Source organism: Ciconia boyciana, chromosome 9 (genome assembly GCF_034638445.1).
Source record: "Ciconia boyciana chromosome 9, ASM3463844v1, whole genome shotgun sequence".
Taxonomy (NCBI): Eukaryota; Metazoa; Chordata; class Aves; order Ciconiiformes; family Ciconiidae; genus Ciconia; species Ciconia boyciana.
The window spans coordinates 18,113,149-18,130,468 of record NC_132942.1 but is presented as its reverse complement, the minus strand read 5'-3'; the positions used below and the strand labels follow the sequence as shown (position 1 = coordinate 18,130,468).

The 17,320-nt window shown below is 36.5% G+C and overlaps 1 protein-coding gene across 1 annotated transcript in view; it reads right to left on the bottom strand.

Annotated features, from left to right (window-relative positions):
• Positions 1-14,684, bottom strand: part of DOCK2 (dedicator of cytokinesis 2) — a 203,530-nt gene extending 188,846 nt beyond the window's left edge. Inside the window, exons 1-10 of the mRNA XM_072873065.1 lie at positions 14,666-14,684; positions 13,555-13,638; positions 10,482-10,522; positions 7,697-7,752; positions 7,440-7,536; positions 5,679-5,827; positions 3,517-3,652; positions 1,435-1,589; positions 709-790; positions 74-209 (exon numbers count right to left, since the gene is read on the bottom strand). Of these exons, the coding sequence (XP_072729166.1) occupies positions 74-209; positions 709-790; positions 1,435-1,589; positions 3,517-3,652; positions 5,679-5,827; positions 7,440-7,536; positions 7,697-7,752; positions 10,482-10,522; positions 13,555-13,638; positions 14,666-14,684 (955 nt within the window). The remainder of the gene's footprint in view (positions 1-73; positions 210-708; positions 791-1,434; positions 1,590-3,516; positions 3,653-5,678; positions 5,828-7,439; positions 7,537-7,696; positions 7,753-10,481; positions 10,523-13,554; positions 13,639-14,665) is intronic.
• Positions 14,685-17,320: the final 2,636 nt, after the last annotated feature.

Here is a 17,320-nt window from a genome sequence, read left to right as displayed (position 1 = left end):
AGTTTCTATGGTCCAGGGTTGGCAAGTATCACTTGAGTCCTGCTTCAGATATAGCACAGGAGACATCAGTTACCTGCCACTCCAAAAGGCCGCCTTAGTCCTTGTGTGTATTTCTTTGAGTTACTGTCTTTGAGATCCATCCTTCCAACTCGGACTATTTGACAAACTAAATAAATTTTGTCTCTGCTAAGGTCTTTATTTCCAAGATCCTAAGACACAAACAAAAAAAGAATTTAAATATTACTTGGGGAAGAACCAAGTTGTGAAATTTAAACAGGACCTCCAGTAATAAATTGAGCCTCAGTAATCAATGGGGGGGGGGGGGGGATGATGACACACACGACACACCACCACCAAACACCAAACTGAGCCTACAGAAAAGATGAAAAACCTGACAGTTTAAACTTTGAAGAAAATATAAGGTAAGATAAATAGAAAAAATAGTACCAATCAAGAGCTATAGCAGATAAAAAAAAAAATCATCAAGTCATCAGTAAATTTATGAGGCAGTAAATGGATTTGAAGAAAGGACATTGAAGCACTGTCACTGCCTTAAAGCATTCAATGACTGGTCATCTTGCTCTTTTTCTAAAATTACTTCTGCTTCTTTCTTCATCTTGCTCAATCTTCAGGATTTCTGATAGTGACCACAGAGAAACGACAATCTGATTTGCAAATATGAAGTAAGGAAAACTGGAAGACACTTACTGTGAACACAACTTTAAGGTTGTTGAGCATATCAATTTCCTTTGGAAAGCCTTTACTCCCCCATCTCACCAAGTAGTTCTCACTGTTTTGAAGATAAATATCTTACTGTCATGTGATTTAAAAATTCTTCCCTTTCACAGTACATTGAAAACCACAGTACGTAACAAAGGTTGCATAACAGACAATAGTCCGTGGTGATTGTTTAAATCTAATGCCAGACTAAAAAGACAAGAAGAATGCTCTACAAAATACCATCAGTAAGTTTTGAAAAATAACTTGAACATAAGACAGAATGGCACCTTTTTTGGAGGAAACATTATCATCATAGTCTGACAGGAACACTCAACAGAATCTTAATCTATCTTTCAATTTACAAATTATTCCCATTTGGTCCCCTTCCCCCAACTTCAGCACTTTGCTCCAGACACCACAACATTCCCCATCAAGAATAATCTCTTAACTTTGAAGTGTTCTCAGGCTTCTCCAAAATTCTGAAATGTTCATTCCAGGAATTGCCTATCAAAATATTTCGGATCCCTTACCCTAGAGTTCTTTAGTATCTGCCAACAATTAGATCTGTCCACATTTCTCTTTCCTTTTGGTTTTCTTCCTTTTATTTACAAATTCCCTGCAGTACTAGCATGTTGGCAACTATTTTACTTCATTTTGGCTAGCTTCTTTTGCTACTCTTCTGCAGTTAAAAAAAAAAAAAAAAAGAAAGCTTACCTTATAATTGTTAATTTCTGTGGATCGTATAGTGACATAAAGAGTTCTGCATCCTCTCCAATTCGGCAAACAAAATTCCGCACAAAGACATATAGGCTGTGGGTGGGGGAAGACGACATTCGGGAGTACGATGCATAATCTGGTTGATCCTTTGACTGCTCAGAAGGAGGAAAGTCATTAGCTAGATCCATGAATTAAGATGGTGGGATACTACAAGCAGTTTCAATTTTTATCATATGTAACAGCTAATCTTGAAAAATCATAGAAAATTTGAGTAAAAATACTTGTTTCCAGCAAATAAGCATTGCCCTGTATATTCCTCTGAAAGGCATTGCTTAATAATGCAGACATGACTAACAAATAAATTTCTGATCCTCCGCAATGCTTCACCAGTGTATCAACATCCTTTTCTACTATGAAGCTAGAAAGTTAGCAGGTTAGTTAGAACGTGCAGAAGAGACATAAGTATGGAAGATCCCACTTTCCTCCCCAGAGCCTTCCCTGTGTGCAAGGAGATAAAAAGCTCAGGCTGGGTTCTTCAAAACACTGCATCCAGACTAGGGAGCTACCTCCATGTGCAAATAATGAAAAAATTGATGACAGAGATGCCTCATATCAAACTTTTGCAGTACTTAGGGCACTTAGTATTATGAGCAAGAACTTCCTTTGTATGGAATTCTAAGCATATTATCCTTTCCAGGTAGGTGTCTCCTTTTAGAAAAGGAACAGGGATTACTTTATTTTATGAATATTTCCAAGGAATGCAGTAGTTAAGCTGTTTCTCTTCAATTCTCCCTCCACCTTCAGAAACCTTCCTTTCTTGAAAATCTTATATTTACTTTCATTCAGGAGAAAAGAGCCAGGTTAAGTTCCCCTCCTGTGTATGAATGTATTCAAAACCTTACCTCCCAAGAAAAATCAGTCTGCTTTCAATGGTCTATTCTGAAGTCCTTTACTAAAATTTTGGTAAAAGACTGTGCCTAAGAGATTTGACAATGTTTTTGCTATGCTGCAAGAACTTAAACCCCTTTAGGAGAAGAAAACAGAGAGTTGGACTCGATGATCCTTATGGATCCCTTCCAACTTGAGATATTCTGTCATTCTATGACTTCCATATCTTAGGCCAGTTCTTCAGCCACTGGGCAATTATATAAAGGGTGAAACGTATGTTTAAAGAGAAGAGAAAGTATTAAGCTGTCACTACAGAGACAAGCCTACACAGTAGGATATAGCAGAAGACCTACTATCCACATTGTAATAGGGTTTCAGTATGCTAGGAACACTAGCAAAACAAAATATACCTCTTTGAAGAGGACACAAATAACATATGCTGAGATCAAGACACAGCTGAGCAGTTTCACCGACTCAAAAACAGGCTCCTAATTTCTACCTACGTCCCATTTTTAACTACCTAGAAACAGCTACTTAACGTTTGATGGCCTAAAGCTCTTTTTATCCATTGTTTGGCTCTATTTTTAAAACAAGTCAACACAGTTTATTGCAGACTACCAAGTTTAATTTTCCTTACATAGTCAGTTAATTTCCTTATATTGTCAGTTAAGGCATGCTAACTTCTGGTGTCTACTGGATTATGCTGAGTTCACCTGAGTTCATCTTTAGTGAGCTTAAATTCTCCAACTCCATCAGACTAACTAACAAGCAGCAACATATAGGAAATAACTAGCGTTGTCACAAGATCTTCTTAAAAAGAGCTTTGGTTAGTCATAGCTTGTGGCCTGAACTCCAAGTATGTAACTATTCACTACGCAAATCAGGCTATTGATTAGCCCACAGATAGAATGAAGAGACATATTTCCATTTAGGAATCCAAGAATGGATTTAGAAACAGCTTTAGACACAGGCTTTCAGCCTAGCCCAGAGGCTGAATCCAGTGCACAAATGCAACTAACTCAATTTGAGGCTTAGCCATATTTATAACACATGAATGTGAATCTACTCTTAGTTAAGTCGGAGGCAAGTTTCCACTATATATTGTAGAAGGTTACATCCTTCAACCCTTGTACTGGTTTTTCATTTTTGATTTTAGCAAAGGAAGCATTAAGTTTGGCCACTCATTCCTACCATTTCCTCCTTAATTCGCTCAGTAATTTTGTTAGTCGCTTCTTCATGTGCATGAAATAGGCTGATGACACTGGTTTTATCTGGATCCAAGATATTTCCATCTTCATCTCTAACTATTAGATCTAGCTCAAGTATCCTGTGAAAATACAAAGAACATAATGGCAGGATTATTTCCTTCTATAAAAATAAAGTTCAGAAACGTAACGCACAAGGACCTGCTTCAAGTTTTAAAGCAATAAAGTAAGTTTAAATACATGCAGCACTATTTCATTGAAGAAAAATGTAACTAAACCCCGTGATTTTCTTTTCACGTTGTTGTACAGTATTTATCCATTTTATGAATTTATAGTAATATCACCAAAATATTTAAATGTCTATCGCATAAAATAGATTCACCATGTTCAATGACTTCAAGCAGTCTTCATCTCTTTTGCTTTTTAACATATAACCTTTGTAATCAAGATGCGTAGGTTTTTCCTGTTACCTTCTGCTTTTATGTTGCTCTCTTATTCTCCCAGTCCCGTTACTTAACAACTACTATGCTCTGTTTTCCTTTGCAAATCATGCCTCTTTTCCTTCAGCTCTTTTTTTTTTTTTCCCCTCAACCTTCAAAACTCAAGTCTTGCCTCCATACATCCTACATATTATTGTCCACAGTGTCTTGGTGTCACCTCAGTCAAAAGACACCGTTTCTTGCCTATCACGATCTCACTCCTCCATCCCCCTCTAAAATTGGTCTACTTCGTGCTGGATTGTACCTTTTGCAATTTGTAAAATGTACTGGCTGCCCTTAGGGCACTGCTAATGCTGTTTGAAGCAGTCTGTATCAGACTGCAAGCCGTCTTCATCACCTTACATAATTATCCACAACCTCTCCTGATTTGGTGTTCAGTCTCCTCTCCCACAATGATCCACTCAGCCTCCATTGTCATTCCCCTTTATTCCTTCTCAGTTTGGCAAGTTTCCTTCACACATCACAACTCAGCCCCACACTTGCAGGCACTTACAAATACTATCCAACTTGCACTTTTCCTCTATACAATCCCAAACCATTTTAAACACCCCTTCCACCCCTGCTCCTCTAAAGGAAAACGCTTACTGTCTCAATTTGCAAAGAAGAGAAGAGTATGAAAACAAAAAAGTCTGAAAGCAAAGAAATGTTAATGTCATCTTAATCAGAGCTAGGCTTCTTTGATTGGAGCATTTCAAAGTAAAATCTGTCTTGGAGTGACCACTCAGCTCCACCTAGTGTAACAGGCTATGTGTATTCCCAGAGTGTGTTCTGTAAGAATACAATTTATCAGAAATCTGCCCACCCAAATCACAATGAACAAGTTAAGAGTTTCATAACATCTTGTGGTCATTGTTTATGTCTAGCCACAGGTAGCTGAAGACTTTCAGCTGCACGTAGGCCTGAAGGCCGCAATAACTGCAGTCACTTGCAATAGCTAAATACAGTTTATAAGCAGATGCCACTGTATAAACCTTTATCAGATGGTGGCACACCACTTGAGCCCACATAACCGTATTTTTGCCAAAAATGTGTTGTGTTGCAGTGACTTTTCGTTAGCAAGGAGCAGACAATGCATTTTGTCAAATAACTATTCTGTTCCTGGCAGTTTCACTTCTATTACCAGAACCAGAGTTCTGCCTGGAAATTCCCTAGTAAAATGGGGGGGGGGGGGGGGGGGGGGGGGATGCCTTTAACAAAGGCTCTGTACACTTCAGATTTTTCAGACTTTTGCTATTCATCCACCGCACTAAGGTCTCTCAGCACCACTTTTGAAGTGGTAGCATAACACAACTAGAGATAGGCTGTGTTTGTGAAGGATGGACAAGTTTTGGGTCCCGAGTACACTGATGTTATATGTATATAAAGGCCAGTTATCTGACTTCAAATCTTTACAATTTACAAGCTCGTATATCTATAATTAACAAATAAATTAATATTTTGAAAAAAGTTATTTGCTATGAGAAGCCTCAACATGGTATCTACTGTTATCACAGGAATAACAGGGAGAAGTTTGAAAAGAAAGATTCACTATGTCTACATCTCACTTTAACGAGCTACAAAACTGCAAACAGGAAAAAATTATCATCTCTGTTCTAGCTGGATGCTTTAAAATAAATCATGTTTTCCAGAAGCAACATAGGCCACTTACTTGTTACCATAGTCAATTTTGGAAGTGACTTTCTGTTTGAGTTCTTTGAGCTCATCTTTTGGCAAAGTCCCAGACAGAAGCTGTGACCGCCACTCCATTAAGTCGTACATCATGGACTGCACCTGCTGGAACTGCTCTTTCTTATTTGTCTAGGATATAGAAGAAAACAATAGGTTTCAAGCTTCAAGTTGAAGTGAAACATTGGTCTTGACAATGAAAGGTTGTCTCATATTTAACACTAAATGATTGCAGGAGCAAAAATTAGGCAAAGTATCCCACTAATGCAAGTCAAGTCTTGTTCTGTGTCTTTACTTCTGCTCATTCCTCCACAAATCCTCCCAATTTAAAAATCACTGAGCCTTGGCTTCGTTCCTCCTTTCATCCCACAAATTCTTAAGGATAAAATCTCCCATGTGACTATAAAGAAATGACACGAAATTTGAGCAGTTTGTATGGGGATAGGGAATTACATTATTTTTGGTTTATTTAATTGTGTTGTTTAAAAATTTGTTAACTAAGTCTCATCAAGAGAAAACATTACAGAAGCAATTTACTTCTGTATAAGATACTGATAAGAGCACGCTGGGAACAACAACATTTGATTGTGGTATTAATAGATTTAAAAGAAAAGTGAGAGAATGCGTAGAAAAACTACACCATATTCAAGATTTCTTTGCCCCAACAGAGGAAAAGCAAAATCCAATGGCTGGGATCCTGAAGCAGTCAGTGCAAGTTGTTGAAACAGGTTATCCATTAGAAGAGACTACTCAGGTACCAGAGAATTCACCATCTTTTCCTGTTTTTCCAGTTAACACTTCATGAATTTTTGGCTGTCAGACTTAGGTTAAACAAGTCACTAGAATCAGTAGGGATTAATGTAGGGTTACAAAATGCAAAATATCTGTGATTATGCAAATGTAAAGATTAGCCTTCTATCCTTCAAATTCAAATTTTATCTCTCTGAGTCTTGTAGTCCAAGGACAAGTATAATATTACAGGAAAGGTTTGGCATCTGTATAAAGGATAGTTGAGGCCTGCAAAAATATTTCACATCCAATTCAAATAAAAAGAAAATTAAAAAAACATGAATCACTTCTACAGTTCTATACTACACTGTGAGCATTACAAGCATATGCAAAACATCACCATGACTACAGGTTGCTTACTTACAAGGAACACTGATGCTGATGCAGTGGCTGTTTTGACTAATACCTCCGAATTCATTGCACTTTTATGTATTGGTAAGAGTGCTCCCAGGAAAAAATGGTTTTCTCCAAGATGGAAAAAACCATGTTTTTCTTTAAGAAATGTAAAATTAAGATACTCAAAGTAAAAAGACTAACTTCTTGAAATTGCCAGTTGTTAATAGCTACATGCTCTCAGTAACCCATTAGCAACTTTTGTTCTAGCATCCCAAGAACACGGTGACTCTTTTTCAAATGCATCTTAGTTATGTTTGATATTCCTATTTGAAACTTGTCAACTCTACAAAGAACAATTATGAAAATTTTATCATGTACAGTATACTCAAGGTTGAAACTGAAGGCATGAAGTTATACCCCTCCTCAGCAGTAAGTCAGCCTTTTAATTTAAAGCCGTTGAAGAAAATGGTAATCATCTAAGCAGTGATGAAGAAGTAATTTCTTAAATCCTCCCACATCCTGCCCTGCATCTAAGAAAAGATACTAATTTGAGCAAGGCCTCAATATGCATAAATAGAACTAATTAACAGGCCACACACAGCATGCAAAAATATCATACCACATAGAGCTGTTTCCAGATGTTTCCCCATTCCCAGAGAGTAGTGGTAACTTCTTGAACTAAAGGAATTTCAGCAGGTATTATATTTTCCATATGTCTAGGAAAGAGAAGAAAATGTAACGCAATGAAAACGAAAAAAAGTATCTGAGTTTCATGGGTTTATATTATAGTTACTGTGTTTAAGGCATATAAATGCCTTAAAGTTCATTATTTGGCAGATAAGATACTTAACGTAATGAAACAGTTAAATTCAATACCTTTTCCTTTCAACAGTAACTTCCTTGATGTGGATGAAAGATTTAGGAAATATTCCCTATTGAAGGAGAGAAAAAAAAAAATACAATCCACTCATTCACCAAGAACATTTAAGTAACAAATGAGAGCTTTCCAAAACTCAATTCTAAATTTTCTTCGTAAAACTATGACTATGAACATAAACCGTAATCTCCAAATTAACTGCTGCCTATCTAGTTTTCTGTCCAGCTAGATGCATTTCTGTTAGACAGACAAATAATAGACATTGTCGTATCCTTTTCTGCAAACACAGAATGCATAGCATTACATTTCTTCATAAGAAACACCATCTTCCAGCCCTGTGCCCCTCATCTACTCCCTCAGAAAACAGTACATACAGTGTAAATACAATAAAGAAACATTTTCACTGTGCATCAGCCCATACATTTCTCATTCTAGGAAAAAAAATGCAGTCTAATTTACAGATCAGCTTGATTATCAAACCAAAGGAGAGATGCTGATATAGGATCCTCCCACCTAGTGAAAGAAATATTGATAGACAGAGGAAATAACTTGGGATTAATAGCACAGTAGCCACTGACATGAAGGATAGTAAACTCAAAGTTACTTTGAAGCATAAGACTTACTGTGCATACTTACTGTGCATAAGACTAAAATTGCTTTAAGAAAAAAGAACAACCTTTCATTTACAATGCACAAAGAAGGGAGACACTTAAAGCCATAAACTCTCAGCCTTCCTAGGTATATGTAGCACCACTGCAATTGAGATTATGGTCTCATTTTGTACTACCTAGGGCCATGCAGTAAGATACCCAGCAAGATGTAGCAAAGGAGGCACCAGATTTCACAACATCCTCAACATTTATTTTTAACTGACCTGTGTAGAAAAAAAATGGTCACCAGACAAAAAGAGCTAATGTGATGTGTCCTTGCTATACAACACCTGAAATGTTTTAAGTTATCCTAAAGGAATGATGGAGTATCAATCTGTCCATGACAATCCTCACATTAACTAGCAAATCTAGTCTTGGTAATTAAGCTAGGTTCTTCTTGGGTTCTTCTATATTCAATAACTGACATCCATATTTTGTACTTTACAAAGTCTTTCTCTCAATTAGATTTCAGCTTTTATAGCCATTTTCTTTTAGCACTGGATCTTAATCAAAACACAATCATGTCTTATCACTTCCACAGTTTTTCATTAATATTTAAGTTCAAAAGAGTCCATGAAGAAGCGAAGTAAAAAAGAAGGTCCCATTTATAGTAAGTTTAGTACATGAAATTAATAATACTTCTTAAAACATGTTAGATGTTGACCTTGATGAAACCCTTTAACAATATTAAGAATTAGTTAAAAGGAAGTGGTTAGTTCTGGTAAATATTTGCCCTTTTTAGCTTTAGACTAATTTTTAATAAATTAAAATAAAAATTTTAATTAGAATAACCAACAATAGCTTTTTGAGCCAAAAGAAATGTCAAAGAAGTATTTAAAACACAGTTATAGTATTGGACAGGGTGGGAGGATGGTTAGCCTTTCTCTCATATCCACCCTCAATTACTGCAGATCAACCAGCTGATAGTAACTACATTGGGTAGCTTCCACTGAAATACTATGCTGTATCAAGAACTTATGGTGAACTACCTTATCACTAGCCTGGCTTCCACCTCATCTGTGATGAGCTAGAAATGGAAGCAAGCAAATAAGGTGTACTATGCAGTTCTATTGGAGCTCATAGAACATGAGAAACTACAGGTAGAAGCCTGGAGAAAACACTTATGCATAATTATCACAAATAATCATTCATTACTCTGTCTTTTAGAATGTGCAGGCATTGAGCAATGAGGTGAAATAGTAAATCAAGCATCTAATACTTCCAGAAAGAAACTAAAATATTTTACTATCACATACAGTTTGAAAATAGACACAAATTAGTTGCTCTAAGTTAATGCAAGTTATTGCTAATACCTACAAGCCACTGAATACAAAATAAGAAAAAGGAGAAATAGACAATTTAAGACTGTTTTGATTTTTTCTGATGGTGTATTCTCTGCCAACAACTGTCCCTCTGTTCCCCGGATATCCCTTTTTGAGTGGCTGTGAAGGTTTTATACATCCTTTTTCCAGGCTACAGAGAAGCAACTTCCACCAAACATTTTTACTGTAATATAGGCATGAGTGTCTAACTTCAAATGCCTTTGCATTGCTGCTCCCTAAAAAAAAAATTTGATGCCAAGAGCAAGTTTCAAAAAATGCTTTTCTTCTAGAAAAGTATATTTGAAACTAAAAAGTAATCTTCTTGCTACCTAACTCAGGAGTCATCATAACTAGGGTATAAACTATTCATTTGTGGCTTTCCATCTTTAGGTATAAGAATACTGACTTTTTATTATTAATATGATTTGTGTACATTAGAGATATATTTAAGAATTTAAGCCTGATGGGAGGAGTTTAGTTTGAATGTAGCCTAAAGAATCCTTAGAAAAAAGTGCAGAAACAGACACATCTAGCAGTAAATTAACTCAAATTTTAAATGATGTCTTCATCGCTCTGTTAACCTGAAGGCACAGTAATTTTTCTTCATTGATCTCCTTCTCCCAGTCCTCACTTCTAATATTTACCAACATTGTCCAGGACAAATGCTGATCATTTTATTCATCTTGAAAGGAAAGAGAATGGAGATAGCTGACTTCAGAGATCAGAATAGGACTATCTGATAAGAGATAAAGCCCACTTCATAGGTTGATTTCTTAAAAATACTCTCATAGGAATGAATAGTGTGATCTTACCTCTGATCCTTTATGTCTTACTAGATAACCCTTGTACCAATCTAAAAGCAAGAAAGAGTGCACTTATTATGACAGGACATATGCATTTAAAAAAGCATATAATAAAGTCATGGTTTTTGTTTCATGTAAGAACTATCTAGCATAGGATGATTAAAAATTAATAGTTACTTGAAAAATACAAAGATGAAAGTAAAGTGAACATCAGGAAGCATATTTAGCATGACTTGCACATTAACAAGTATGATTATATGGCCTACTTTCAAGTCTCACATAGTAAGTACAGATAATCTTACACAGAATTTAACACCCCCACACTCACCTAAAAAAGACAAGATAAGCTATTTTGTAATGTAATATATAAACACACACACATATATATCCCCCTCTCAACCAAGATCACTCATGATACTGGATAGCCCATGAAGCTCTTCTGATTGTGTTCTAGGTGCAGTATTAATTCAATACAGTACATGGTTGTTATATATCCAACTTTATGAATGTAAGAAGAGTAAGCCATCTTTCTGCCATGAGGAATTATAGCCTTCGGACCCAAATCGAATAAGCAGCTTCCTCATGTAAAGTTCAAGTTAGAACCTCAAGAAAATGAAGGGCTATTATGGGGCCTCTGCTCCATTCATAACTAGAAACCCCTTCTGAAAGAAAAGAGTGTAGTATTGCAGTAGTGGCAATTAAAACACTAATTCAGCTTTTGTTCCATCTATGCCCCAGTTAAGTCACAATGAACTTCTACAAAGAACACGAAATGAAGCGTTCAGCCTTACTAAATTACAGCAAAAGCCATGTCCCCTGTGCACACGTTCCATCATGAAATATTACCTGCACAGCAACAGTATTCAACTCTGTTGAATACTACTTCTATTTCACTCCAAAGCAAGCATTTTATAACTAAAAGCATACATTTTCTGACTCTAGTTTCATGAACAGATATTATACCTTCCCTACCACCTTTTCTCTTTCACCATTTCTAACACAGCACAGGTATTTCAGCCATGCAACCAAAGCATAAAAAAATTACCAAACCACAAACAGTACTGTGAGAAAGGCAATGTTAAAAGTCACAGGAGAATCACTGACCTCAAAGACAGATTCAGGACAGATTTTTTTTCAGGTTTTTCAGCACTGGGATTTTTTTCCAGTATCTTCTCAACAATAGAATTCCAACTGACTTCTAAAACTGAATTATTTGCACATAGTCTCCAATTTACAACCAAGTGTGTAAAATCTATTTCATCCCATTTGCTGTGACTGCACATGTATGTTCTGTGCATATATTTTGTGCATGCAAAACAAACTAAAATAGCATGTAAAATGAGCGCAGGAAAAAAACCTGTTACTGCTGGTTACTCTTCAGCTGCAGCTGGCAGCATATTTTTAACATATCTGATAAACGATGAACTTCCTCACTTGCGCAATATGAAAGATTCCACTTCTTCATTGACAAACATATTTCATAAAGTAAGCTATGGCATAGCATGCTAAGGGCAGAGGATTCAGAAAATACTTTTAGATAAAAAATAACCCCAAAAGATCACCACTCAACTTGCTAGGCTGGGCTGACAACCTGACAACAAATGAACCACAGGAGTCAGAAACCTGAAAAGCTGTTTCTGCAATTAACAGAGACAATATAGGGATGAGGAGGTTTCTGGTTTGCCAATGTATTTTTTCTTAGCCAAAATGTTTAGAATGGAGACTTAAAGAATTATGCAGACCTTTCATTTTTTAGGAGAGGATGCGAATCATTACTCATGACTTTGAGAGATGCATCTGTTGACTAATAGTCTAATGAGTTACATCAATATTTTCACCAATGCTTAGAGATACTGAATTTCTCTTACAGATAGAAGAAGAAAAAAAAATACACTTCTGTGCTCCAAAACATTGGAGGTATGGTTTCTCAGATGCTCTTCCCTCAAACACTTCGTTGTTTCTATGCAAAACAACATAGAGGTCTGTGAAGTTGAGCCCAGCCCATTCCAACAGCTTCAGATTCTTTGCAGCCTTTTGACCACAATATACAAAGTGTCTTTCAACACCAAGCTGTCTCTAACTGCACAGTGCAGCAGTTGGCTTTTCTCTTTAACACAACTGCAGTTAATAAGATACAACTAACGGATAGTGGAAGTAGGTTGAAAAAGATAATTTTACAATACATTTTGCAAAGCTTTAAGCACTTTATCTTTTTTTTTAAACTCTTATCTAGTGAAGAACATCACTGCAGATTAAAAATAAATTACTGTTACAATGATATTTGCAGATACCCAACTGTTGAGTTAGTAATAATTGCACCCTTGATGCTTTATACTAGCAAAAACTTAAGGAGCTCTGGCAGACTTGGGAGAGAATTCAGTCAGATTGTGAAGGTACAGATCAAATCAGTATGGAGGAATACACCATCACTACAGTATCAACAATGAATTCAGCTTCACAAATGTGAAAAATTTTATGTTCGCTTATTCTTCCACTGCTTGTATTTATTTTACGCCTATGCCAGTTGGTCAGATATCTCCACATACCGACTACAAAAGCTTGGATTGGCATATTGACTATGTCATGCATGACAACTCAGACTTGTGCTGTTTAGCATGTTCAGTAAGTTGGGTGGTTTTCAGAAGTGTTTCTATCATGCTGTCCTATAAACTACTTTAACATACTAGATTTCCAACTTATGCTATAGGATGACTAGGGTGCTGAATATCTCCTAGCAACAAATATTTAGCTTAAAGGCAAAAATGTACTCCATTCAAACTTCAATCAAACCTAATGTAACTTCCATCAGGTATATTACAAGCTGGCATGAACTTCACAAACTCTACATTCACCTTGATGACTTCCTCATTTGGTAATGGCTTTCCAAATAAACCACATGTACTGTAACATTTCTGATTTTGGCTCTCCAAAAATGAATAGGTTCTTCCTCAAAACAGAACACCACCACCAATACAAATAAGAGCATTAGACAACTACTTATGTAACAAGGGGAATTGCTGTGAAGTAAAAGGATTAAGTTATTCTCGCAGAGAAACCTATAGTCTGAAGGCAACAGACTTACCTTCACAGGACTCCAAGATATGGACCACATCACCAATCTGTAGAGGTAGTTGTGGTATTCCTGTGCCTTTGAAATTGTATATAGCTGAAAAATTAAAGGGTGAAAATACTGTTTTTCAATACAGCCATACACTACATTTAAAATGAAAAACACACGGTTATTAAGATTCTGATACTAGGATAAATACACTGGAATAAACAAACAGAACCATAATTCTATCAAGAAGCTTCATCTGTTACCATTGCTTAATCTCCTTTCTTGTGAAAATGCAAAGGTGTTGAAAATGGCCAGTGCTGAAAACAAACAAACAAACAAAAAACAGCACATGCATGAAAACAAGCTATTCATAACAATTGCTCTGCACAGGATTTAGGAGCACTATTTAGATGCATGTCTTCAATATATACATGTTCATTGTGCTGGAGAATTGTTAGTCTACTGTTCTGACTAAGAATTTAAGTGCATAGTTTACAGAAATTTTTGGCAACACTGGTGAGAAGGGGCGCAGAGATATGTATGAAAACTGAATTTACTGAATTCTTTCCTGGGTTTAGATGCTTCATCTTAACATGAAACTGTGTTTTATATGGAAACAGTAGAAATTTTTCGAACTTTCTGTATTCAATCACTCTGAAAAGAACACAGGAGCAGCGGATTTTACAAGTGTTCTAATCAGAAGCTTATCTATATGTGGTTAAGAAACAGCTAAGTTTCAGAGAGAATTCAAGAAAATAAGCTCCCTTCCTAGTTCTTACATTCTAGGGCTACAGGATGTGGGCTGCTCTGGTAAGCATTTATTTCTGTATGTTTTTTCTTCATGGGCTTGATTATAGACTTTTATGATAGCATTACAGAGTAGAAGTGGTTATTGAAGCTAGTATCACACAGGGAAACCGATTAAAATATGTAAGCCTGAAACCACAATTAAACTGTTCAAGTAGGAACAGTACACTGTCGACTAACCATGACCTCTGTTGTGCAGTAAAAATATCAGTCAGCAGGGTTTTCTTCCTTTTCTCATGACAGTGTCCCAATCCATCCACACACACAGAGCATCCAAAATTGCAGTATTTTGGACTAGGGGAAAACCGATCTGGAAAGCTGAACCTACCTTCAGAATATTCCTGCATTCCTTTTGCTCCCCCCTCCAGGATTCTAAAGCAGGATATTCATTTCTGCTAGGCCAAAATGTATACTAATGACACTCTTTACTTAAACATTTTACTTAAAATTATGTTTAAAGTCTCAAATTAAACTGCCTTCCATGAAAATGCCTATGGTAGGAGTGTAGAGCTAAATAGATTGATCCTCTTCATTTTCAAGTGTTCCATAAATTGTGTTTCTTTTGCCATCATTCTATTCATTATATTTCTGGACAGAAATAGAAGGAATTTCAGATTTAATTAAGAGGCTTATTGGACTAAAAATAAGTTATTTTTCTTGACATGAAGAGGCCTCTCCACCAGTTCCTCCTCCGGGTTGGGTAGAGCAGGACTTGAATCATTAAACATAAGGGGGGAGAAAAAAGAAAAAAAAAAACTTTGAAGTGAGGCTCTGCTGTCCAGATACAGCCATTTATTCAAGAGAATCTTGAAGATACTTCCTCAGTGATCCTCAGAGAATGGCCCTAGCTCAACAAAAAATTGAATTTAAGTAGTAGATGTGTATAGTAGATGTGTAGTTATGTTCTGACTGGCTTCCTTTAATTAGTCTTGACACAGATTTCAAGAAATGTAAGATGACAAACAATCCTCCTAAGTTATCATGACGTTTAAAGAGATGTTTCCACCAGAGGTTTTTTGGGGGTGGGGGTATGCGTGTGCTCTCACTGTTTTCCTGAAATATCCATACAGATTAAGATTACTGTTGACTAGCATATACTTTATATTTCAAAATATGTACTGCTCTACTTACAGTTGTATTTGTCTCAAAATATAGATGCAAATCACTGAGTCATATATTCACATTACATATTGGGTTTGCTCTCTTAAAAAGTTCATTTAACAGCAATTAATATATTGAAAAGTGCAGTAACAAACTGACAGAGGAAGTGGCTATATCAGCTAAGACTTCTCTAAATGAGTAAGTGGAAACTTAATGAGAGAGATATTACTCTAGAATTTGGATTGTTTGGTAGGATGAGTTTAACAAATTCCTTTACAAAGTTTTAAACTATAGACCTATCCAGACATTTTATGATAAGTTATTTCCCGTATACCATTGAAAAAAACCTCTATAAGCTAACAACCTAATATGATCAGCTACATTCTGACATATTCTCTACAGCACCAGACAGCTTAACTATCACATCTGCTAATTTTTGAATTATTAACTGTGAATGAAAATTTGACTATTATATCCAATTATATCTTCTGTCAGCTGTAACTGATGCTATTTCCCTTACAAACTGTGACGCTCTTATATTGCGAGTACCACCTCAAAGCCAAGAGGAGGGTTCCCTTTCCTCCACCCTCTGTTGAGATCTTCGGGGTTGTGTGTGTGTGGTTTTGTGCACACAAACATATATTTCATTTATTTTGCTCTTCAAAAACAGTATATGAAAAACCTGTATGGACTTAAAGGTTTTTTGGCAGGATACTCATAACAGGTTGGTTTTTTGGTTTGTTTTTTTAATGTAATCTCTCTGGCCAGTAGAAATAAAGGTTCCTTCAAATCACTGTGAAGAACTTTCTACCACTCCACTCTCTGGCATCCTCTATCCCAGCCATAAATATAAAAGGAGACAGTACCCTCAAGGCACAGAAGGTGGCCTTCTTGAAGACCCAAGCATTTATTCTAAATCCCAATAGCAATTACTGACCTCAAGAGCAACTGATGTCATGGCAATAAGATTAGTGGGAGAGATTTGGACAGCATATGCCCTCCCCCAGCAGCCAGCATCAGGCTAAGGTGTTCCCATCAATAGCGTATCTGTACACAGATGCTGTCAGATTCTCCCAGAATGGCACAGAGACCGCCCAGGAACTCCAGCCTCAAGACAGTGTTCCTAAATATGGACTTCACTGTTCACTGAGAATACAGTTAGCACATTTCCCCCTGGATCAGCAAAGAATAAAACCTATTTTTTTAGAGCTCACCATAACCTCAGTGGTAATTTTATAGCAGGACACACACCCCCCCCACACACAAAACAAACAAACAAACGCAAAACCCCCTTAGATTCCAGGTGTTTGTTTTAGCTCCCTCAGGAGATGAGCTGAAAGCCAGCACACCACAACAATAATATTGCTTCAGAAAGCAAGCCTAAGAAGTACCAGGTCAAACTGCTAACATAAAAGATTTTCCGAACTGAACTCTGATAAAGCACAAGCAGGCTTTGAATTGTACCTCAGGAAGATGCTCATTCCCATGAAGCATGCCCAAAGGTTCCTTTCTTGTTCAGCCAAACAATACATGCTGTAAAGCCAGTTACTCTAAGAAGCTTCCGTATCTAATTCTGCTATCACTCTCACACATTCAGCCACCCAGAGCATGTGAAGACATCTACCAGTGTCCATCCCAGTAGCAAAAAATGAGTATAAAGCCTGAAGAAAATTCTCATATTTCCATTTAATTCCTACGTATCTATTAAAGCCAGCACTATCGGATATGATATGCACATTCCCCCCACTAGATATATAGGTGTGTATGCTGTTGAATACATGCATGGCTATGAAGCCTGTTTCATTAAGCTACATAGGTATATACATGTTTTCCAAAGTAGAGTAATGAAAAATCTGTAGAGGACATTTCTCTTGACATTCTA